The sequence below is a fragment of the Equus caballus genome, chromosome 3 (assembly GCF_041296265.1).
Source record: "Equus caballus isolate H_3958 breed thoroughbred chromosome 3, TB-T2T, whole genome shotgun sequence".
In the NCBI taxonomy this organism is placed as follows: domain Eukaryota; kingdom Metazoa; phylum Chordata; class Mammalia; order Perissodactyla; family Equidae; genus Equus; species Equus caballus.
Genome location: NC_091686.1, coordinates 1,591,474 through 1,616,349, shown reverse-complemented (window position 1 = coordinate 1,616,349; position 24,876 = coordinate 1,591,474). Strand labels below are relative to the sequence as shown.

Genomic DNA, 24,876 nt, shown 5'->3' with positions numbered 1-24,876 from the left:
ATTTATATAATGTTATAAACAATCATTACCTCAATAAAAAAACTAATTAAAAAGAAAACCATGCAACCCAAAGCAACAGCCACACCTTGGGCTCTTCTGACAGCCTCCAAAAACCGAACTGTTGAGTGTACGCAGGCCCCAAAGATTAACCAAAAAAATAAAACGAAAGAAAAGAAACACTAAAGGATGAAGTGAAAGGACACTAAACTTGTATCCACAAAAAAAATAAGTAATTTCCTTGTTAAATATCAAAGACAGTATTGGTATCTTTTTTCCTTACTACCTTCTCATATACGATTCAAAAGACTTCATAAAGCAGTATTACAGGGATCCTCATTATTTGTGGATCCGTGTTTGCAAATTAACCTACTTGCTGGAATTTATTTACAACTCCAAAATTAACACCTGCAGCACTCCTGTGCCATGTGCAGGCATGGGCGAGCACAGCGCCCAGGGCACACGTCCCCAGCTGAGGTCAAAGCAACACTCTGCCTCCTCTCAGTTCTCGTACTTGGAACAAGCATGTTTCTTTCAGCCTATTGAGTGTCATGCTCTCTGCATTTCTGCGCTTTTTGTTAGTGATTTTGCTTTTAAATGGCCCCCAAGGCATGCTGAAGTGATGTCTGGTGTTCCTAAGTGCAAGTCTGTGACATGCCTTACGAAGACAATGTGGGTGAGACAAGCTTCCTTCAGGCATGAGTTAGCACTGACGGTCATGAGCTCAATGTTAATGAAGCAACAACATGTATTAAATAAGGCAACTTTAAACAGAAACACAAACAAAACAAGGTTACGTATCAATCAGCTGATGAATTGGTTTGTAGAAAGCTAACCCAGTGTTTCTATTAGGAGCAATAATTCAGTGCTGCAAATTACAGAACATAACCATTGCAAATAATCAGAATCAACTGTATATTACTGTGTTGTTAGGTTTACAGAGCATACAGATGTATTTTGCGTGAAAAATACTACACAAATGAAGGCAGAGAGAAAGGGAACTTATTGACACTAAGGGTTTTGTGTGTGTGTGTGTGTGTGTGAGGAAGATTGGCCCTGAGCTAACTAACATCTGTTGCCAATCTTTCTCTATTTCATGTGCGATGCTGCCACAGCATGGTTTAATGAGTGGTGCTAAGCCCATGCTTGGGATCCGAACCCACAAACCCCAGGGTGCTGGAGAAGAGCACACAAACTCAACCACTACACCACCAGGCCGGCCCTGACAGTGAGTTTTTATATACTATCTGTGATGGTTAATTTTATGTATCAACTTGGAGAGTGTTTTTGGCTGAGATTAACATTTAAATTGGTGAACCTTGGCTAAGCAGATTGCCTTCCATAATGTGGGTGGGCCTCTTCTAATCAGTTAAAGGTCTAAATAGAAGAAAAAGACTTGCCTCCTTGACCAAGAGGAAATTCTCCAGCAAAGTGCCTTCGGACTTCCTCTGCACCATAAACTCTCCTGGGACACAAGCCTGTCAGCCCACACTGCAGATTTTGGACTTCCCAGCCTCCATAATTGCATGATCCTATTCCTTAAAATAAATCTCTTCACATGTATATAGCTAGATACCTATATATAGTATATGCCTATAAGTACATATGGATATAATCTATATATTGTCTATAAACATATACCTATACCTACATATTCAATAACAAGTAAAACGAAGAAAAGATCAACAAGGACATAGAAGACTTCCACACTGCTCTAACCCAATCAGACATGACAAACATCTGGAGAACAGTGCTTCCAGCAGCAGTACACAGATTCTTCTTAAGTGCACACGGAGCATTCTCCAGGATAAACCATAAGCAAGGCTATTAACAAACATTTACATTTCAAAAGACTGAAATCATACAATTTCCAAGCACAATGTGATGAAATTAGAAAGAAATAGCAAAAAGAAAATTTGGAAATTCACAAAAATTTGAAATGAAACCCTAAATAACGAAAGAGCCAAAAAGAAATCCCAAGGGAAGTTGGAAACTATTTTGAGATGACTAAAGACAAAAATATAACTTACTAAAACTTATAAGATGTAGCTAAAGCAGTGCTTATAAGAATATTCAAGCTGAAAGTGAATATGTTAAAGAAAATTTCAAATCAACAACGCAATCTTCCACCTTAAGAAAGTAGAAAAAGCAAGCACAGGGAAGCATCTATTAAAATTTAGAGTAAATGAATTAAACAGTAAAGCCAAAAACACAAGAGAAAAATCAACCAAAGGTTGATTCTTTTCATAGTTCAAGAAAATTGACAAACATTGAGCCATACTGACTAAGGGAAGCAGGGAGAACACTCAAATTACTAAAATCAGGAATGACACAGGCTACATTACTACTAACCTTACAAACATAAAAAACGATGAGTATACTATGAAGAACTGTATGCCAATAATTTGATAACCTAAATGAAGGAGAAAACTTCCTAGAAAGATACAAACTACTGAAAGTACTTTGTATCAAGAAGTAATTAAAACTCCAAATAAGGCTCACCATTTCTTTTCAAGATTGTACTGGAGATTCTAGCCAGAGCAATTACAAAAAAAAAAAAAAAAAAAAAGGCATCCAGAATGGAAACAACAAAGTAAAACTACCTGTATTTGCATATGACATGATCTTGTGCAGGCAAAATCCTAAGGCATCCACTGAAAGGACTATTAGAACCAATAAACAAGTTCTGAAAAGTTGCAGGATAAATAAGTAATATACAAAAATGAACTGTATTTCTTTATGGAAGCAATGAAGGATTCAAAAAAGAAATGAAGAAAACAATTCCATTTCCAATAGGACCAAAAAGAATAAAACAGGGGCCAGCCCGGTGGTGCACCTGTTAAGTGGGCATGTTCTGCTTCCACGGCCCAGGGTTCGCCGGTTCGGATCCTGGGTGTGGACATGGCACCACTTGGCAAGCCATGCTGTCGCAGGCGTCCCATATATAAAGTAGAGGAGGATGCACATGGATGTTAGCTCAGGGCCAGTCTACCTCAGCAAAAAGGGGAGGATTGGCAGGGGATGTTAGCTGAGGGCTAATCTTCCTCAAGAAAAAAAAAATAAAACTTTTAAGTTTAACAAAACAAATTACAAGACTTATATATTCAAAACCCATAAAACATAGTTGAAAGAAATTAAACAAGACCTAAATAAACAGAAAGAGTCCCATATCCATGGAGTGGAAAAATTGATAATATTATAAATATGGCAACACTCTCCAAAGTGTTCTACAGATTCAATGGAATCCCTGTCAAAAGCCCAACTTCCCATTGTTTTTTTTTGGAGGAAGATTAGCCCTGAGCTAACATCTGCCACTAATCCTCTTTTTGCTGAGGAAGACTGGCCCTGAGCTAACATCTGTGCCCATCTTCCTCTACTTTATATGTTGGACGGCTGCCACAGCATGGCTTGATAAGTGGAGCATAGGACAGTGCCCAGGATCTGAACTGGTGACCCCCGGCCCGCGAAAGCAGAACATGCAAACTTAACTTCTATGCCATCAGGCTGGCCCCCCAACTGCCTTTTTTGTAGAAAGTTACAAGATCATCCTAAAACTCATATGGAAACACCAAGGACTCAGAATGGCTAAAAAATCTTGAAAAAAAAAATGTGGAGGATTCACACTTCCTGATTTCAAACATTTCTACAAAATTACAGTAATCAAGGTTATATGGTACTGGCATAAGGAAAGAAAGATAGATCAACGGAATAGAGTTGGGAGTCCAAAAATAAACCCTTACATTTACAGTCAATTGATTTTTGACATGGGTGACACCACCATGCCATGGAAAAAGGAAAGTCTTTGAAAAATGGTGCTTAGGACAACTAGATATTCACAGGCAAAGGAATGAAGCTGGATCCCTACACCTCACACCATATACAAATATTAACTCAAAATGGATTACAGATCTAAAAATAAGAATTAAAACTGTAAAACTTTCACAAGTAAATCCTCATGACCGTGGATTAGGCAATGGCTTTTTAGATATGACACCAAAACCACAAATGATTAAAAAAAAACCAAAAAACAAGCAGATAAATTAGACTTTATAAAAATTAAAAATTTTTGTACTTCAAAAAGACCATCAAAAAAGTGAAAAGAGGAGAGATGTCAGCATCATGGCAGAGGGAACTTGCCCAGGACTCTCTCCCGTCCAACACACAACTAAAAGGGGAAGCCATATTCCAACAGAAGACATCCTAACAACACAAAAACCTCCGAGAGACACACAGCCACATGAGGGAGGGCGGAGAGGCTGCAGCCCCCCTCGGAGGAGCTGGAACAGGGTGAGACAGAGCTTCGCTCCCTCCGCTAAAGACTGTGGTAACTGCCACGGGAGGCTCCAAGAGGCAAGGAGCTGGGGAGGGGTCGCTCATTTGCTGGATCACCAAGGATGACCTAGAGTCCCTGCAGCCTAGAGGGAAGCCCTCTAACTGGGTGAAAGCTTTCCCGCAGGGTGACCTCATCAAGCCAAGACCCCAGGAGAGCAGAGCGCGAGAGCTGATCAGGAAACCTGGGACTGCACACAGGAGACAGTGCCCCACCCCCCGACAGGTGCGACGCCATCTCAGCTGAAGGCAGAGGGCTAAGCATACACAGCTCTCGACCCCCACCCAGTGGTGCTAGACTGTAACTGCAACCGAATAATATCAGAATGAGGAAGAGCCCACCTTCCAATATCAGACACTACATCAAATCTCCAGAGCAGAGAGAAAACGACAAGTACCCAGAACTCAGTCCTGAGGACAAAGAAAAATGTAAGCTAAATGACAATGCATTCAAAATAGCTATCATCAAAAAACTCAACGAGGTAAAACAGAATGTAGAGAAACAATTCAATGAGTTCAGGAGCTACTTCACAAAACAGACTAAAACTACAAAGAAGAAGCAATCAGAAATGTTACAGATGAAAGACACAATGGAAGAGATAAAACAAAATATGGATTCCCTGAATGCTCGAGTGGACATCATAGAGGAGTGAATCAGCATAATCGAAGATAGACATGTTGAAATGCTCCAGACAGAGGAGGAGAGAGAACTAAGACTAAAAAGAAATGAAGAAAGCTTCGGAGAAATATCCCACTCAAGGAGGAAATGCAACATAAGAATTATAGGTATTAAAGAAGGTGAAGAGAAAGAGAATGGAGCAGAAAGCGTGCTCAAACAAATAAAAGCAAAGAACTACCCAAATCAAGGGAAATATGTGTGGGGGAAGCTTCCAGATCTCTGAGATTTGTCAATGGAAAAAGACCAACTGCAAGGCATATAGTAGCAAAATTGGCAAAAATGAATGACAAAGAAAGAATACTAAGGGCAGCAAGGCAAAAGAAAATAACCTACAAAGGAACTCCTATCAGGCTTTCAGCAGATTTCTCTGCAGAAACCTTAGAAGCTAGGAGAGAATGGAATGACATATTCAAAACTTTAAAAGACAAGAATCTTCAGCTAAGAATACTCTATACAGCAAAAATATCCTTCAGATATGAGGGAGAAATTAAATCTTTCCCAGACAAACAAAAGCTAAGGGACTTCACAGCCACGAGACTCCCCCAGAAGAAATTCTCAAGAAGGCCCTCATACCTGAAAAAAGAAAAAAAGGGAAAAAGGGGTCACAAAACACAGAGTAAGAAGACCAACAGATAGACAGAATCAGAATAGGACAGCAAATATTCAACTACAGCATTAGGCTAAAAGGAAGGAAAACACCAAAATCAAAGACAATCTTGTCACTTTAACCACAAACTCACAACACAAGTTGGAATAAGATATGAGAAAAATAACTTAGAAGAGGAGGAGGAGAGGGAGTGACTCGGTTTACAGTAAGGAAATAAGAGGCCATCAGAAAATGGACTATCTTATACAAGAGATTCTGAATAAAAACTTCAGGGTAGCCACTAAACTAGGAAACAAACGAAATGCAGGAAAATTGGAAAATGAATGATATAATTACAGCATTAAGCCCTTATACATCAATAATCATCCTCAATGTAAATGGATTGACTTCTCCAATAAAAAGACAGAGAGCGGCAAGATGGATTAAAGAACAAGATCCAACCATTTGCTGCCTCCAGGAAACGCACCTCAGATCCAATGACAAACACAGGCTTGGAGTGAAGGGGTGGAAGACCATACTCCAAGCTAACAGCAAACAAAGGAAAGTAGGTGTTGCAATACTTATATGAGACAAAGTAGACTTTAAGATAAGACACAGAGAGAGAGACAAAGAGCCACAGTATATAATGATCAAAGGGACACTCCACCAAGAAGAAATAACGCTTATAAATATCTATGCACCCAACACAGGAGCACCAAAGTTCATAAAGCAACTATTAGCAAATCTAAAAGAAGATATTAGAAATAACACAATGATACTAGGGGACCTCAACACCCCACTCACGTCAATGCATAGATCATCCAGAGAGAAAATCAGCAAGGAAACAGTGGAATTAAATGAAAAGCTAAACCAGATGGACTCAATAGACATATATAGAACACTCCATCCAAAAACAGCAGAATACACATTTTTCTCAAGTGCGCATGGAACATTCTCAAGAATAGACCATATGTTAGGAAACAAGGCAAGCCTCTACAAATTGTAAAAAATTGAAATAATAACAAGCATCTTTTCTGATCATAATGCTATAAAGCTAGAAATTAATTACAAGAAAAAAGCTGAGAAATGGACAAAGATGTGGAGACTAAACAACATGCTATTGAACAAGCAATGGATCATTGAAGAAATTAAAGGAGAAATCAAAAAATATCTGGAGACAAATGAAAATGATAACATGCCATACCAACTCATATGGGATGTAGCAAATGCCGTATTAAGACAGAAATTCATTACAATACAGGCACGCCTCAGCAAACAAGAAAAATCCCAAATAAGCAATCTCAAATTACACTTAACTGAATTAGAAAAAGAACAGACAAAGCCCAAAGTCAGCAGAAGGAGAGAAATAATAAAAATCAGAGCAGAAATAAATGCCATTGAAACAAAAAAGGCGGTAGAAAGGATCAATGAAACAAAGAGCTGGTTCTTTGAGAAGATAAATAAAATTGACAAACCCCTAGCCAGACTTACAAAGAAAAAAAGAGAGAAAGCTCAGATAAACAAAATCAGAAATGAAAGAGGAGAAATAACAACAGAATCCACAGAAATACAATGGATTATAAGAGAATACTATGAAAAACTGTATGTCAACAGAATGGATAACCTATAGGAAATGGATAAATTCTTAGATTCTTACAACCTCCCAAAGCTGAGTCAAGAAGAAACAGACAATCTGAACAGACCAATCACAAGGAAAGAGATTGAAGCAGCAATCAAAAGCATCCCAAAGAATAGAATCCCAGGACCAGACAGCTTTCCTGGGGAATTTTACCAAACTTTCAGAGAGGATTTAATACCTATCTTTCTCAAGCTATTTCAAAAAATTGGGGAAAATGGAACACTTCCTGACACATTCTATAAGGCCAACCTCATGCTGATATCAAAGTCTGAGAAGGACAGCACGACAAAGGAGAATTACAGGCCAATATCACTGATGAACATAGATGCAAAAATCCTCAACAAAATTTTGGCAACCCAATTTCAGCAATACATCAAAAGGCTCATACATCACAATCAAGTGGGATTCATACCAGGGAGACAGGGATGGTTGAACATCCACAAACCAATCAAGGTGATGCACCGTATCAACAAATTGAGGAATAAAAACCACATGATCATTTCGATAGATGCAGAGAAAGCATTTGACAAGATCCAACAGCCATTTATGATAAAATCTCTTAACAAAAGGGGGATAGAAGGAAATTACCTCAACATAATAAAGGCCATATATGACAAACCCACAGCCAGCATCATACTCAATGGGCCAAAACTGAGCAGCATCCCACTGAGAACAGGAACGAGACAAGGATGTCCACTATCACCACTCTTATTCAACATTGTACTGGAGGTCCTGGCCAGAGCAATTAGGCAAGAAAAAGGAATAAAAGGAATCCAAATAGCAAGGGAAGAGGTGAAACTCTCGCTGTTTGCAAACAACATGATCTTATATATAGAAAACCCCAAAAACTCCATCAGAAATCTAACAGAAATAATTAACAACTACAGTAAAGTTTCAGGGTACAAAATCAACTTACAAAAATCTGCTGCTTTTCTATACTCCATTAATGAACTTACAGAAAGAGAACTCAAGAATACAATTCCATTTGCACCCGCAACTAACAGAATAAAGTACCTAGCAATAAATTTAACCAAGGAGGTGAAGTACTTATACAATGAAAACTATAAGACATTACTGAGAGAAACTGATAATGGCATAAAGAGATGGAGAGATTCCTTGCTCATGGATTGGAAGAATAAACATAGTTAAAATGTCCATACTACCCAAAGCAATCTACAGATTCAACGCAATCCCTATCAGAATCCCAGTGACATTCTTCACAGAAACAGAGCAAAGAATCCTAAAATTCGTATGGGGCAATCAAAGACCCGAAATTGCTAAGGCAATCCTGAGAAAAAAGAACAAAGCTGGAGGCATCACAATCTCTGACTTCAAAATGTACTACAAAGCCATGGTGACCAAAACAGCATGGTACTGGTACAAAAACAGGCACACAGATCAATGGAACAGAACTGAAAGCCCAGAAATAAAACCACACACCTATGGACAGTCAATCTTCAACAAAGGTGCCAAGCACATACAATGAAGAAAAGACAGTCACTTCAATAAATGGTCTTGGGAAAACTGGACAGCCACATGCAAAAGAATGAAGGTAGACCACTATCTCATGCCATACACAAAAATAAATTCAAAATGGATCAAAGACTTGAAGATACATCCTGAAACTATAACACTCCTGGAAGATAACATAGGTAGTACACTCTCTGACATCAACATCAAACTAAAAAGGATCTTTTCACATATCACGTCCTCTCAGACAAAGGAAACAAAAGAAAAAATAAACAAGTGGGAATTCATCACATAAAGAGCTTCTGCAAGGCTAAAGAAACTAGAATCAAAACAAAGAGACAACCCACCAACTGGGAGAAAATATTTGCAAATCAGATATCTGACAAGGGGTTAATCTCCATAATATATAAGGAACTCACACAACTGAACAATAAAAAAACAAACAGCCCGATCAAAAAATGGGCAGAGGAGATGAAGAGACATTTTTCCAAAGAAGACACACAGATGGCCAATAAACACATGAAAAGATGTTCAACATCACTAACCATCGGGTAAACGTAAATCAAAACTACACTAAGATACCACCTTATGCCTGTTAAAATGACTATAATCACTAAGACTAAAAATAACAAATGTTAGAGGGGATGTGGAGAAAAGGGAACCCTCATACACTGCTGCTGGGAATGCAAACTGGTGCATACACTATGGAAAACAGTAAGGAGATTCCTCAAAAAACTAAAAGTAGAACTACCATATGACCCAGCTATCCCACTACTGGGTATCTACCCAAACAATCTGAAATCAACAATCCAAAGTAAGATATGCCCCCCTATGTTCATTGCAGCACTATTCACAATAGCAAAGACTTGGAAACAATCCAAGAGCTCGTTGACCAATGACTGGATAAAGAAGATGTGGTATATATATATATATATATATATATATATATATATACACAATGGAATACTACTCAGCCAGAAAAAAGACAAATTTATCCCATTTGCTATAACATGGAAAGATCTAGAGGGAATTATGCTAAGCAAAATAAGCCAGTCTGAGAAACACAAATACCAGATGATTTCACTCATATGTGGAACATAAACCGGTACTGGGACAAAGAACACAGTTCAGTGGTTACCAGGGCAAGGGGGGTAGGGGGTGGGCACAGTGGGTGAAGGGGAGCACTTATGTGGTGACAGTCAAGAGATAAGGTACAACTGAAATCTCACGTCGATGTAAACTATTATGAACTCAATAAAAAATTTTTAAATAGAAGAAAGTAAACAAAAACTTTTTTAAAAACTATACTAATTAAGACAGTGTGGAATTGAGCAAGATTAGACAGATTTTAAAAAAGTGAAAAGAAAGTCCACAAAACTGGTGAAAATATTTGTAAATCATCTGTCTAATAAAGGACAATCAAGAATCATCAAAGATTGGAGAAAGGCTGTAACATAAAAGACAGGGACCAAACAAAAAATAAAAAGGTAGAGAGAGAAAGCAGCTAGAATTAATATGAGTTTAGCAAAGCTGTATGATACAAGGTCAATATACAAAATATAAATTGTACTTTTTCTTTATACTAGCAAAAATTAGAAATTGAAATAAAAAATAGCATCAAGATATAAGAAATAATTTTGGATAAATCTGACAAAGTGCAAGACCTGTATGCTGAAAGTGGTAAAACATTGCTGAGAAAGTAAGGAAGACATAATAAAATGGAGATATACATCATGTTCTTGGATGAGAAGACATAATATTTTTAATATGACAATTTTCCCCAAAACATCTAAAGACTCAAATAAAATGCCAACTAAAATCCCAGCAAGAATCCCAACAGACTGTTTTGCAGCAATTGACAAAAAGATTCTAAAATTTTTATGGAAATGCAAAGAACCTAGAATAGTCAAAAAAATTATAGAACAGAAAAGCAAAGTTGGAAACTAACACTACATAATTTCAAGACCTATTATACAGCAACAGTAAGCAATTTGGTGTGGTACTGGCATAAACATAGATCATTTGAACAGTACAGTGAACTCAGAAATATAAAACACATCCAACACAATCTATCAACTAACATTTGACAAAGGTGTCTAAGGCAATGCAATGGGAAAAAAATACTTTTTTCACCAAATAGTACTAGAACAATACCCAGATGTGAAAAGAAAAGGAAGCTTGATCCTCACCACACATTATATCCAAAAATTCACTCAGTATGGATGATAGACCCAAACGTTAGAACTAAAAATAGAAAACTTGTAGAAGAAAACATAGGAGAAAAACTGTGCAACCTTGGTTTAGTAAAAATTTCTTAATTATAACACAAAAGAAACCATTAAAAAAGAAGAATTGCACTTCATAAAAAAACCAAACAAGCAAAAAAACTTCTGCTCTTAACAGAAGCTGTTACTAAAATATTTGGAGAAAAAATTTGAAAAATATGTATCTGACAAAGAAAATCTGTTTAGAATATACAAGGAATTCTTACAAGTCAATAATAAAAAGGCAATTCCATTAAAAGGCGAAAGAGTTTAACTTTAACAGACATTTCACCAAAAGAGATACAGAATGGCAAATAACCACGTGCAAAGACGCTCAACACATCATTAATAATTAAGGAAATGCAAATTAAAACCACAATGAGATGATACAATTAACTCACTCAAATAGCTAAAACTACAAAAACTTACCACATATCAAATATTGGTAAAGACGTGGAGCAGATGAACTCCTATACACTACTAGGAGAAATGTAAAACAGTACAACCATTCTGGAAAACAATTTGGCAGTTTCTTAAAAAGTTAAATATACACCTACCATCTGAACAGGCCATTCCACTCCTCAGTATTTATCAAAGAGAAATATGAGTGCATCTCCACACTAAGACTTGTACATAAGTACTCATAGCAGCTTTATTTGTAACAGCCAAAAACTTGAAAAATCCAAATATCCACCAAAATGTGAATGGAACACCAATTGTTTTTTTCTTGCTGCTTTCAAAGTTTTCTGTCTTTCAGCATTTTTACTACACTAGTATCTAAGGATTATGGAATTCACTGAACGTCTTGGATGTGTAGATTTACGTTTTTCATCAAATATGGAAAGTTTTCATCCATTATTTCTTCAGAACTGTTTTCTGCTCCCATCTGCCTTTCCTGTCCTATTATGCACATATTGGTGTGCTTAATGACATCCCACATTTCTCTGATGCTCTGTTCATTTATTTACACTTTTTTATCTGTTCTTCAGACTGCATAATCTCTATCAATCTATCTTAAAATTCATTGATTCTTTCTTCCACCAGGTTAAATTTAATGCTGATCCCCTCTGGTGAATTTGACATTTAAGAAGTGGAACTTCTATGTTCATTATCTTTATTATGCTTATGGCTTACTGATCTATACACATCTCAAAATTCTCCAAATTGTACACTGTAAATATGCTCGCTTTACTATATGTCAATTATATGTCACTAAAGCTGTGCAAAAAAAATCAACAAAATATATTTAAATGATAATTTTTAAAAAGAGTGAGCTGCTTTGGTTTAATTAGTGGCAATCAGCTTACAGCTCACTCTGAATGCCCATCTCCATTTGTGAATTAAATTCCACGAGTAAATATGAAGGAAAGAAGAATTTAGAGGCAGAACAAGTTTATGCTTTAACTTATTTAGAGTAATCATTCTATATCTACTATTATCTTCCTTATATCTGGTATATATTCCCTTAATGTAAATAAGTAGTAAGATAATCTTGTACAAGCGTATTTTATAAATGATATCCAGATGACATTTTTTTTAAAAGTACGCTTCCTTTATAAGGAAAGATAAAAAGTCATACTCTTGTATAATCCAGACTCTCAATAATATTTAACTTTAAATAAAGGGTGGTAAGGAATTGAATTTGTTCTTTCCGTCATTCAGGTGGCTATACCAGTGATGCAAACAGTAAGCAGCTTTCAAAATGGACACCCAAGAAATGTCACTGGATATTAAAATAACATCTGTAGAGTAGTTTACAGTTCACAGAGCACTGTTACATGTATTCTCATTTAATTGTTTCAACAACCTGTGAGATGTAAGGTTTTCCCCAGGACTTGGGCAGGTGCAGGGAGGAGGACGTCAGGTGCCCTCTGCATCTATAGCTAACTCAGTTCCTCCGCATCTATAGCTAACTCAGTTCCTCCGCATCTATAGCTAACTCAGTTCCTCCGCATCTATATCTAACTCAGTTCCCCCGCATCTATAGCTGACTCAGTTCCTCCGCATCTATAGCTGACTCAGTTCCTCCGCATCTATAGCTAACTCAGTTCCTCCGCATCTATAGCTAACTCAGTTCCTCCGCATCTGTATCTAACTCAGTTCCTCCGCATCTGTATCTAACTCAGTTCCTCCGCATCTGTATCTAACTCAGTTCCTCCGCATCTATAGCTAACTCAGTTCCCCCGCATCTGTATCTAACTCAGGTGCCCCGCATCTGTATCTAACTCAGTTCCCCCGCATCTGTATCTAACTCAGTTCCTCCGCATCTATAGCTAACTCAGTTCCCCCGCATCTGTATCTAACTCAGTTCCCCCGCATCTGTATCTAACTCAGTTCCTCCGCATCTGTATCTAACTCAGTTCCTCCGCATCTGTATCTAACTCAGTTCCTCCGCATCTGTATCTAACTCAGTTCCTCCGCATCTATAGCTAACTCAGTTCCCCCGCATCTGTATCTAACTCAGTTCCCCCGCATCTGTATCTAACTCAGTTGCCCCGCATCTGTATCTAACTCAGTTCCTCCGCATCTGTATCTAACTCAGTTCCTCCGCATCTATAGCTAACTCAGTTCCTCCGCATCTATATCTAACTCAGTTCCCCCGCATCTGTATCTAACTCAGTTCCCCCGCATCTGTATCTAACTCAGTTCCTCCGCATCTGTATCTAACTCAGTTCCTCCGCATCTGTATCTAACTCAGTTCCTCCGCATCTATAGCTAACTCAGTTCCCCCGCATCTGTATCTAACTCAGTTCCCCCGCATCTGTATCTAACTCAGTTCCCCCGCATCTGTATCTAACTCAGTTCCCCCGCATCTGTATCTAACTCAGTTCCTCCGCATCTATAGCTAACTCAGTTCCCCCGCATCTATATCTAACTCAGTTCCCCCGCATCTGTATCTAACTCAGTTCCCCTGCATCTGTATCTAACTCAGTTCCTCCGCATCTGTATCTAACTCAGTTCCCCCGCATCTGTATCTAACTCAGTTCCTCCGCATCTGTATCTAACTCAGTTCCCCCGCATCTGTATCTAACTCAGTTCCTCCGCATCTGTATCTAACTCAGTTCCTCCGCATCTGTATCTAACTCAGTTCCTCCGCATCTGTATCTAACTCAGTTCCTCCGCATCTGTATCTAACTCAGTTCCTCCGCATCTGTATCTAACTCAGTTCCTCCGCATCTGTATCTAACTCAGTTCCTCCGCATCTATAGCTAACTCAGTTCCTCCGCATCTGTATCTAACTCAGTTCCTCCGCATCTGTATCTAACTCAGTTCCTCCGCATCTATAGCTAACTCAGTTCCTCCGCATCTGTATCTAACTCAGTTCCTCCGCATCTGTATCTAACTCAGTTCCTCCGCATCTGTATCTAACTCAGTTCCTCCGCATCTGTATCTAACTCAGTTCCTCCGCATCTGTATCTAACTCAGTTCCTCCGCATCTATAGCTAACTCAGTTCCCCCGCATCTGTATCTAACTCAGGTGCCCCGCATCTGTATCTAACTCAGTTCCCCCGCATCTGTATCTAACTCAGTTCCTCCGCATCTATAGCTAACTCAGTTCCTCCGCATCTGTATCTAACTCAGTTCCCCCGCATCTGTATCTAACTCAGTCCCTCCGCATCTGTATCTAACTCAGTTCCTCCGCATCTGTATCTAACTCAGTTCCCCCGCATCTGTATCTAACTCAGTTCCCCCGCATCTGTATCTAACTCAGTTCCTCCGCATCTATAGCTAACTCAGTTCCTCCGCATCTATAGCTAACTCAGTTCCTCCGCATCTGTATCTAACTCAGTTCCTCCGCATCTGTATCTAACTCAGTTCCTCCGCATCTATATCTAACTCAGTTCCTCCGCATCTGTATCTAACTCAGTTCCTCCGCATCTATAGCTAACACAGTTCCTCCGCATCTGTATCTACCTCAGTCCCTCCGCATCTGTATCTAACTCAGTTCCTCCGCATCTGTATCTAACTCAGTTCCTCCGCATCTGTATCTAACTCAGTTCCTCCGCATCTGTATCTAACTCAGTTCCTCCGCATCTATAGCTAACTCAGTTCCCCCGCATCTGTATCTAACTCAGTTCCCCCGCATCTGTATCTAACTCAGTTGCCCCGCATCTGTATCTAACTCAGTTCCTCCGCATCTGTATCTAACTCAGTTCCTCCGCATCTATAGCTAACTCAGTTCCTCCGCATCTATATCTAACTCAGTTCCCCCGCATCTGTAGCTAACTCAGTTCCCCCGCATCTGTAGCTAACTCAGTTCCCCCGCATCTATAGCTAACTCAGTTCCCCCGCATCTGTATCTAACTCAGTTCCGCCGCATCTGTATCTAACTCAGTTCCCCCGCATCTATAGCTAACTCAGTTCCCCCGCATCTGTATCTAACTCAGTTCCGCCGCATCTGTATCTAACTCAGTTCCCCCGCATCTGTATCTAACTCAGTTCCGCCGCATCTGTATCTAACTCAGTTCCTCCGCATCTGTATCTAACTCAGTTCCTCCGCATCTATAGCTAACTCAGTTCCTCCGCATCTATAGCTAACTCAGTTCCTCCGCATCTGTATCTAACTCAGTTCCTCCGCATCTGTATCTAACTCAGTTCCTCCGCATCTGTATCTAACTCAGTTCCTCCGCATCTGTATCTAACTCAGTTCCCCCGCATCTGTATCTAACTCAGTTCCCCCACATCTGTATCTAACTCAGTTCCCCCGCATCTGTATCTAACTCAGTTCCCCCGCATCTGTATCTAACTCAGTTCCCCCGCATCTGTATCTAACTCAGTTCCCCCGCATCTGTATCTAACTCAGTTCCCCCGCATCTGTATCTAACTCAGTTCCCCCGCATCTGTATCTAACTCAGTTCCTCCGCATCTGTATCTAACTCAGTTCCCCCGCATCTGTATCTAACTCAGTTCCCCCGCATCTGTATCTAACTCAGTTCCTCCGCATCTGTATCTAACTCAGTTCCTCCGCATCTGTATCTAACTCAGTTCCTCCGCATCTATAGCTAACTCAGTTCCCCCGCATCTGTATCTAACTCAGTTCCCCCGCATCTGTATCTAACTCAGTTCCCCCGCATCTGTATCTAACTCAGTTCCTCCGCATCTATAGCTAACTCAGTTCCTCCGCATCTGTATCTAACTCAGTTCCCCCGCATCTATAGCTAACTCAGTTCCCCCGCATCTGTATCTAACTCAGTTCCTCCGCATCTATATCTAACTCAGTTCCTCCGCATCTATAGCTGACTCAGTTCCCCCGCATCTATAGCTAACTCAGTTCCCCCGCATCTATAGCTGACTCAGTTCCTCCGCATCTGTAGCTGACTCAGTTTCCCCGCATCTGTATCTAACTCATTTCCTCCGCATCTGTATCTAACTCAGTTCCTCCGCATCTGTATCTAACTCAGTTCCTCCGCATCTGTATCTAACTCAGTTCCCCCGCATCTGTATCTAACTCAGTTCCTCCGCATCTGTATCTAACTCAGTTCCTCCGCATCTGTATCTAACTCAGTTCCTCCGCATCTATAGCTAACTCAGTTCCTCCGCATCTGTATCTAACTCAGTTCCCCCGCATCTGTATCTAACTCAGTTCCCCCGCATCTGTATCTAACTCAGTTCCTCCGCATCTATAGCTAACTCAGTTCCTCCGCATCTATATCTAACTCAGTTCCTCCGCATCTATAGCTAACTCAGTTCCTCCGCATCTGTATCTAACTCAGTTCCTCCGCATCTATAGCTAACTCAGTTCCCCCGCATCTGTATCTAACTCAGTTCCCCCGCATCTGTATCTAACTCAGTTCCTCCGCATCTATAGCTAACTCAGTTCCTCCGCATCTATATCTAACTCAGTTCCTCCGCATCTATAGCTAACTCAGTTCCTCCGCATCTGTATCTAACTCAGTTCCTCCACATCTGTATCTAACTCAGTCCCTCCGCATCTGTATCTAACTCAGTTCCTCCGCATCTGTATCTAACTCAGTTCCTCCGCATCTATAGCTAACTCAGTTCCTCCGCATCTGTATCTAACTCAGTTCCTCCGCATCTGTATCTAACTCAGTTCCCCCGCATCTGTATCTAACTCAGTTCCTCCGCATCTATAGCTAACTCAGTTCCTCCGCATCTATATCTAACTCAGTTCCTCCGCATCTATAGCTAACTCAGTTCCTCCGCATCTGTATCTAACTCAGTTCCTCCGCATCTGTATCTAACTCAGTCCCTCCGCATCTGTATCTAACTCAGTTCCTCCGCATCTGTATCTAACTCAGTTCCTCCGCATCTATAGCTAACTCAGTTCCTCCGCATCTGTATCTAACTCAGTTCCTCCGCATCTGTATCTAACTCAGTCCCTCCGCATCTGTATCTAACTCAGTTCCTCCGCATCTGTATCTAACTCAGTTCCTCCGCATCTATAGCTAACTCAGTTCCTCCGCATCTGTATCTAACTCAGTTCCTCCGCATCTGTATCTAACTCAGTTCCTCCGCATCTATAGCTAACTCAGTTCCTCCGCATCTGTATCTAACTCAGTTCCTCTGCATCTGTATCTAACTCAGTTCCTCCGCATCTATAGCTAACTCAGTTCCTCCGCATCTGTATCTAACTCAGTTCCTCCGCATCTGTATCTAACTCAGTTCCTCCGCATCTATAGCTAACTCAGTTCCTCCGCATCTATAGCTAACTCAGTTCCCCCGCATCTGTATCTAACTCAGTTCCTCCGCATCTGTATCTTGCTTCATTCTACAGCACCACAGTCTATAAGGAACTGATACTATTCGTAGCAAAACTACAGTGGTAAGTATGTGGCCCCAGGTGGCATTTACTTTGAGGTATCATTTGAGGCTTTCATACTTTTATTTTGGAATATTAATAAACTGACTGCCAAAAAAGTAAATACCAAGATCCACATCAGACAAGAAAATATTATGCCAAGCTGCTTGCTATTAAAGATCAATTCAATTCTACCAATATTACTGAATCACTGCAAAGCACTAGGTGAAGACCTAAAATATATTGTGTAATAAACAAGCAGACAGGCGCTTACCTATCTCCCACTACTTATAAAGCTGTCTTTGGTGGACTTCTTTCAGGACTCCCATAAACAGGCTGCTGAGAGCCCTAAGTGTGAGGGAATTACTCTTAAATTCTTTTCAAAAGGGGAACTATAGGTGTCTGATGGGAGAATCTGTCAGATTTTCTGGAAAATGCCCCAATGTAAATTAAACAGGAAAGTCTAAAGTTATCCTCTAAGAAACCACTAAAATCTTAAATGATGTTCCCTATTTTATTGTTCACAGTACTGATGAGTAAATTAGTTACCAAGCCAGAAGACAATTGTCTTACAATAAAAACAAACCAAACCAAACCAAACTAAATCAAACTCTTATCTCCAAGCACTAGGGCTTTGAAGTAGGGTAACTGTACTTTTTATTGTCCAAACAGGACCCACTTCTGAGACCAAAAGAGAGTGCAATTAATCATTAGGCATAAACTGGGACTGGCTGAGGCAAATCAGAACGTGCAGTCTACCTGCTTATAAGACACATGTCCCTGGCCATCCTGACCTGAGATTACAAAACAGAAAAGAAACACGAAGACTGAGGGAACTCAAAGCAAGGAAATAAGCAAGAAAAAAATAAACTTTCACATAGCAAGTTTTCCCACCATTTTACAAAACAATTTGAATATTAATAGTAATTTACTTAAACCAGGATAAAGAGGAGGGCAAGGAGGACTGGTTAAAGTGAATTTATGAAGCAGTCAGGTCCCAGATCCCTTCCCCAACAACCCAGCAAAATACTATAGGTTTATTTTCTAACATAAAACCAGTTCCCTGCACAGTGAGACTGGGCACAGCTGAGCAGAAGCACGTACTGTACCAAAAACCACAGCTCAGGTGAATGCATACAGCTGGGATGCTGAATGCAGTGAAACTCCCCACCACCATCCTTCTTCCCTACTTCATTCCCAGAATGCTGGCAGCCAAGCCTTCATTCTCAAGGCAAGAGACTTGAGGAATCTCTGAGAAATCTGACCAGCCTCAAAAGAAAGACCTAAAGCTATCGACACGGAAAGTTCTCCAACCAAACGGCCCAGTCAGATGACCCTATTGCAAAACTCATAGTCAATAAGCCCCCCTCATATGCTCATAGCTCTGAATCAGCTTTTTGCTCCTCACTATCATATATGAACACACAAACAAATGTTACCACACATGTAATGAAAGATTCTATTATAAAAGACAGACATCAGAAAAAAATATATAACAGACAAAAGTAGCTTAGAGTTAAGAGAAAGAAAATTAAACAACAAAAATTAGTCCCATTTGCAGAGAGATAAGAGGACATTATAATTACATAACGAGAGCAAGAAACTATAAAAAGAACATGCAGAGAAGTTAAAAAAAGTCCTTGGAAATGATAACCTCATAGAGAAATTAAAAGATACAGCTCAGGAAGTCTTCACAGAAAGCAGAGCGAAAAATAAAAAAGATGGGCAACAGGAGAGAAAAGAAAATTAAAGCTCTAACCTCCACTTAAGAGGAACTCCATAAAAACAGAGAAAAAGTAATCAACAAAAGAATTCAAGAAAATGTTATAGAAATAAAGGACAGGACTGTTCAACTGAAAGCATCTGCATAACATCAGGAAAAATGGAAAAAAAGAGACTGATGCCAAGGCAGATTATTGTAAAATTTCAGAACACTGGGATAAAAGGAAAGATCCTAAAAGTTTTCAGAGAGTAAAAGTCACAAAAGACAAGATCAGAATGGCTTCAGTGTCATCAATAGCAACACTAATTAACGAGAAAACAGTGGAGAAATGTCTTCAAAATTTTGCAGGGCCAGCTCCGTGGCCACGTGGTTAAGTTCACGCGCTCCACTGCGGTGGCCCAGGGTTTGGATCCTGGGCGCAGACGTGGCACCGCTCGTTAGGCCACGTTGAGGTGGCGTCCCACATCCCACAACTAGAAGGACCTCCAACTAAGATACCGTGTACAGGGGCGGTTTGTGGAGATAAAGCAGGAAAAAAAAAAAAAAAGAAGATTGGCAACAGTTGTTAGCCCAGGTGCCAATCTTTAAAAAAAAAAAAAAATTTTGCAGGAAATTATTTCCAACTAGAATTCTATACCAAATTACAATCAAGTATGAGGAAATCACAAAGACGTTTTCAGATATGCAAAGTCAAAAAACACTGACCACCCATGCAAGCTTTCTCAGGAAGCTATTGGAGGATTAACACTGCAAAGATGAGAGAAGAAACCAAGAAGAGGAAGACATGGAATACAGCAAACAGGAAATCCAGCAGGTGTGAGGTAAAGGGAGATCCTAGTTAGACAGCTGTGTCCCAGATGTGGAAAATAACCTGTTCAGACTGAAGGCTTAAAGAAGGTAAAACTGACACAACACCTAAAGGGTCTGAAAGTCCTGAAAGGGGAATGAGACAATTGGTGAAAGCAAACAAAAGAAATAACACAATTATTAATTCTAAAAAGATTTTTAAAAACATGAACAGAAAAACAAAAAGGAAGACAGGAAAAGAAAAGCAACCATAGTTTATCACGTGGCTCAGCTGTGAAAAGCAGTTATATAATTATAATAATGTAAATACACAACAATGACTTAACAAAATCAGGACGAAATTTATACTGGGAGATTGGGGACATAAAAGTGACACAGTAGGGGCAGAGGGAAGAAAGCCAGCAAAATCCTCATCTACAGAGGAGATCGACATATCATGCCCCAAACTGTAAAATCAAGAGCGGCCGTGCAACTGTGCTGTTTGAGGATGGACTAATCAACTCAAAGCTAAAGAGGTCACAGTGCAGAAGAGGAAACGGGGGACCCCAGGGGAAGGAGGCCTGCCTGCTGTTTTCTGTAGTAACCTCTTAGAATTACTGGTCTCTAAACAATAAGCATGCATAAAATTTTGTTAAACCATTTGATAAAAACAAAGGAAAAAAAACGAAATGAGGGAAATTATCAGAAAAAGAATTCTCTAAGACATTGTAATTTAAATATCAAATTGTTTCAGCTGTTAGTTAGTCTGTATCAAACTTTTTCCCATGACTAAAGCCACACCAATGTATACGTCACTTGAATATGATCTGCTCTCATTCATACTCTCCAAGCACGAGTACAGACAGGGCATTTCTAAATCTTACCTCAAGCAGAGCTGCTGCAGGATCACCCTGTAGACTTTTTCCTAGTTTGTCAACCTCATCTAATAGGAACACCGGATTGTTAACCCCGACAGTCTTCAAACCATTGATTATACGACCAGGCATACTGCCAACATAGGTGCGCCTACAGGAAGCAAGCAGCAAATTAACATCGATGACACATCGCAAGACAAGAGCAATGTCATTTAGAAATCAAAACTCAGGATTGGAGAAAAGTCATTTAGTTATCAGAGTAATACAGCAAAGAGCTACCATATATTTTAAAAACCCTACGATACATCAGAGTTATTTGATTCGAGTCTTATTTTCTATTTAATTCTGACTTAAGTTACCCATGATCCTGGAAGAGCTGTATCTAACTTTTGCCATTTAGTGAAACTGAACAACATTACACTTAAGTCATATAGTTATGATTCTTACTCTTCAAGATTCCAAAATGTCCAAAGGACCCTGTGAATTTAATTCTCCTGCTTTCCACGGTTTTTTAGAGCACACTCCTCACCCTCCACCGCTCATACAAGCACCTTTTTACATACTGAAATGGCTGCCCAGGGCTGCTTACAACATCATCATCTCCTTCATGAAGGAAATCAGAACTGGTTCAAAGAGACATTCAAAACACTGACCAAAAGAGAGGAAAAAAAAAAAAATACAAACTCCTTTATATTCAGAGGCAATACTTTGCTACTAACCGTAGTAAGAGGATCTGGGGTCAATAGTAAATCAAAATTCTATTAATCCTGGCCTTTTGAATAAAACTGTGCTCAATCTATATACACTAATTGGAATAACTAAGTTTGGGCAGATATTTTGTTGTGCATTAAAACGTTAGACAGTGCTTTATCATATTTGAACAAGAATCACTGACATAATTATGACAGATGTAGAGTGTGGCATGAAATAAAAAATGCTTGACAAACTGAAAAAAGTGTCTTTTTCACAAAGCCAGCAAAAGTTTATTTTAAGCAGCAATTTACCATTTTTAATTACAACCTTGCTGCCTAAACCAGGTACAACGTAAACGCTGTTTGTGAAAAGGCATAAAAGGGTGATTGCCTAGAAGAAGTTGATCAATGATAAGGGGAACAGTAGCAGTTATCTCATGATCTATACAAAGCTGATTCACAGAGCAGGCCTCAGTTCTGCCACAGGACTGGCATAAAGTAGGAGAGGGGAGAGAGACCTTTGAAAAGACAAGAAAGTCTTAAAAATATCTTGGGAATGCCGTTCATCCAGGGAGGGGACGGTGACCAAGGCAGTGGACCCAGACAATAAACATTGTCCTGTTACGATAAGGAGTTAGCACATTCAAGATTTCAGAACAGGATACAGGAAGGACAAGACTCAAAATTAATCAGTTCTCTCTGTAGAGAACTTTCAGATTCGCCACTATGCTGAGAATAAATAGGGAAGGAAAATTTTTTCTAAAAACCTCAATGTCTCTCAAAGTCACTTCTTGTTGCATTAATTTCTTTTCCTTTCCTCACTGTTTTTGATAGGTAGATTTCAAAAACAGGTACTGACAATTCTAGATAAAGTCATGGAGAGAAAATAATATTCTAAGCAGGTGTCCTTTCTAAAGAAGTGGAAATCTAGATACTAGTCACCGTATACAGCCACAATTCCTCCTAAACTTTCCACTGCTTCCCAGAACCTAGAGTAAGGTCCAAACTCCTTTGTCTGGAATCCCAGGCTCTTCACAATCTGGCCCCACCGGCCTTCCTAACTTGCTGCCATTACCCTCTTGCTTCATCCACAATCAAGATCCTTTTAGACCTCTTATGCTTTTGTACCTTTGTTAATATGGTGCCTTCCTGCCCTTAACACTCTCCATGCCTGTGGAAATCCCAGCAATTCTACCAAACTCTTCCTGACCACTTCTCACAAAGTGATCTTTCCAGCAATACAATGTCTATAGCACTTACTGGCCCTACAATTCCGCTGATGCATACTTATGGCCCTGTTTTTATTCATGGGTACCAAGCACACAGCCTCCTCTAAAGAGCCAGGGAGCACTTTGATGACAGGGAGTGAGTATTGTTACAGAGTAGACAGATGCAGGATATAGAGCTGTAAGGTTCTCCTCACACAGACGCTTGTTTCTCCTATTTACTTAAGGACAGCAGATCAACCATGCCAGCACACAAAGTATCTTATTATCACCACGTTTATACTGTCAAGGTCATACAAGTCTTTGATTACTGCTTGGACAAATTACCTGACCTAAGCCTATTTCCTCATCTGTAAAATGGGGATGATAACAGTGCCAATCGCATGCATTATATGAGGATTATGAGAAAACATAATAGGTAAAGCACACAGCTTAGTGCCTGGCACATAGTAAGCTTTCAAAAGACGTCGACTGTAATTGTTATTAGTAACAGCTACTTAAAAGTCCACCTTTGGCTTCCCGGAAAAAGTACAAAAGCAGAAATCAGTACACCAAAATTTAAGTCCCATTTCAATCTCTGTCTCATGGAAGCAACTCTCATAAATGTCTTTTCATAGCACCAACCACACTCAATGCCTTTAGTGTCCGTCAATCACAGGTGACATCCCCCAAATGTGACCCACTATTCTAGAGGTCAAGCCAAGAAGACAACTATTATCACAGAGCCCATAAGCTACAGAACATATCTATAATGTCTCTTTTGCCAGAAGATATGGTAGCATGCAATTCACTGACTAAAGATACAAAACATACTTTGAATAAATTTTTGGAATATGATGGTGGAAAATGTAGCAAAACAAAATAAAAACATTTTCTTTCAATATTACCAAATATAACCATTTTATTTTAACAAATTAGCATACCAAAATTTCTTCCTGAGAAACTACATAGGTTGGAAATAAATATAACTAGTATTCTTTTACAAAGTATAACTTCTTTGAGGGCAAAATAGTAGTCTTTCCTATATTCTGCCTCACGATACAACATCTACAAAGCTACAGAGCACAATAGAGGAAAGCCTGCAAAGAAGAGCTCAAATCAATTACTTATTATTTAGCCTCAATACACGATTACCTAGAAGTTTTTCTTAAAATTGAAGTATACAAGTTAATTAAAAAAATATATGAATTCCTGCTTTTCTTATAATTGCTGTAGGCAGTTGATAGGTTTATCAGGACTATTCAACTAGTGTAGCAGATACATAAAAACAAAAGTGTCTACATAGTTCAAACTTTTAAGGTACAAGATCATTTTTCATTTTCCAAAAAAACAGTCCAATTTATACTCCAAGAAACAACTACAGAGAATTGCAATATCGTCTATTTACAGCTCCATGCTAATCAAGTATTTTACTATTCGGCCTCATCCCTAGATATCTTCAAATCTAATGTAATCCAAAATGCTAGACAGCTTGTCACTGCCAACGACACCTTAATACCAGGAATAAGATGAACCTTTGCTCACCTCTTTTCCAGTATGTAGACAAGGGAGAAAAACAGGCATTTTGCCATCAAATTTTCATGCCTATTCAATTAAGTAGCTCTTATGGGCTATAATGCAAACTATTCAAGTGATATTTACAAAGAATTTATAATATAAAAGTTTATGTTGTAATGTTAAGTGAAAAGGGTAAAATTAGAATTCTATTGCTTAAAAAAAGAAAGGCAAAAACTGCCCAGTGAAAAGTCTGGCAGGAAATAAAATGTTAAAAATGACCACCCATGAGGATTTTTCCTCCTATTTTATAAATTTTCTACCAAGAGTGTATACATATCGCTAAAATTGGAAAA

At 39.2% G+C, this 24,876-nt stretch overlaps 1 protein-coding gene across 4 annotated transcripts in view; it reads right to left on the bottom strand.

The window, feature by feature from the left end:
• LONP2 (lon peptidase 2, peroxisomal) overlaps positions 1 to 24,876 on the bottom strand; it is a 135,697-nt gene that overhangs the window by 78,511 nt on the left and 32,310 nt on the right. For all 4 annotated transcript variants that reach the window (XM_023636919.2, XM_070262929.1, XM_070262930.1 and 1 more), the window contains exon 8: positions 21,118 to 21,259. In XM_023636919.2, the coding sequence (XP_023492687.1) occupies positions 21,118 to 21,259 (142 nt within the window). The remainder of the gene's footprint in view (positions 1 to 21,117; positions 21,260 to 24,876) is intronic.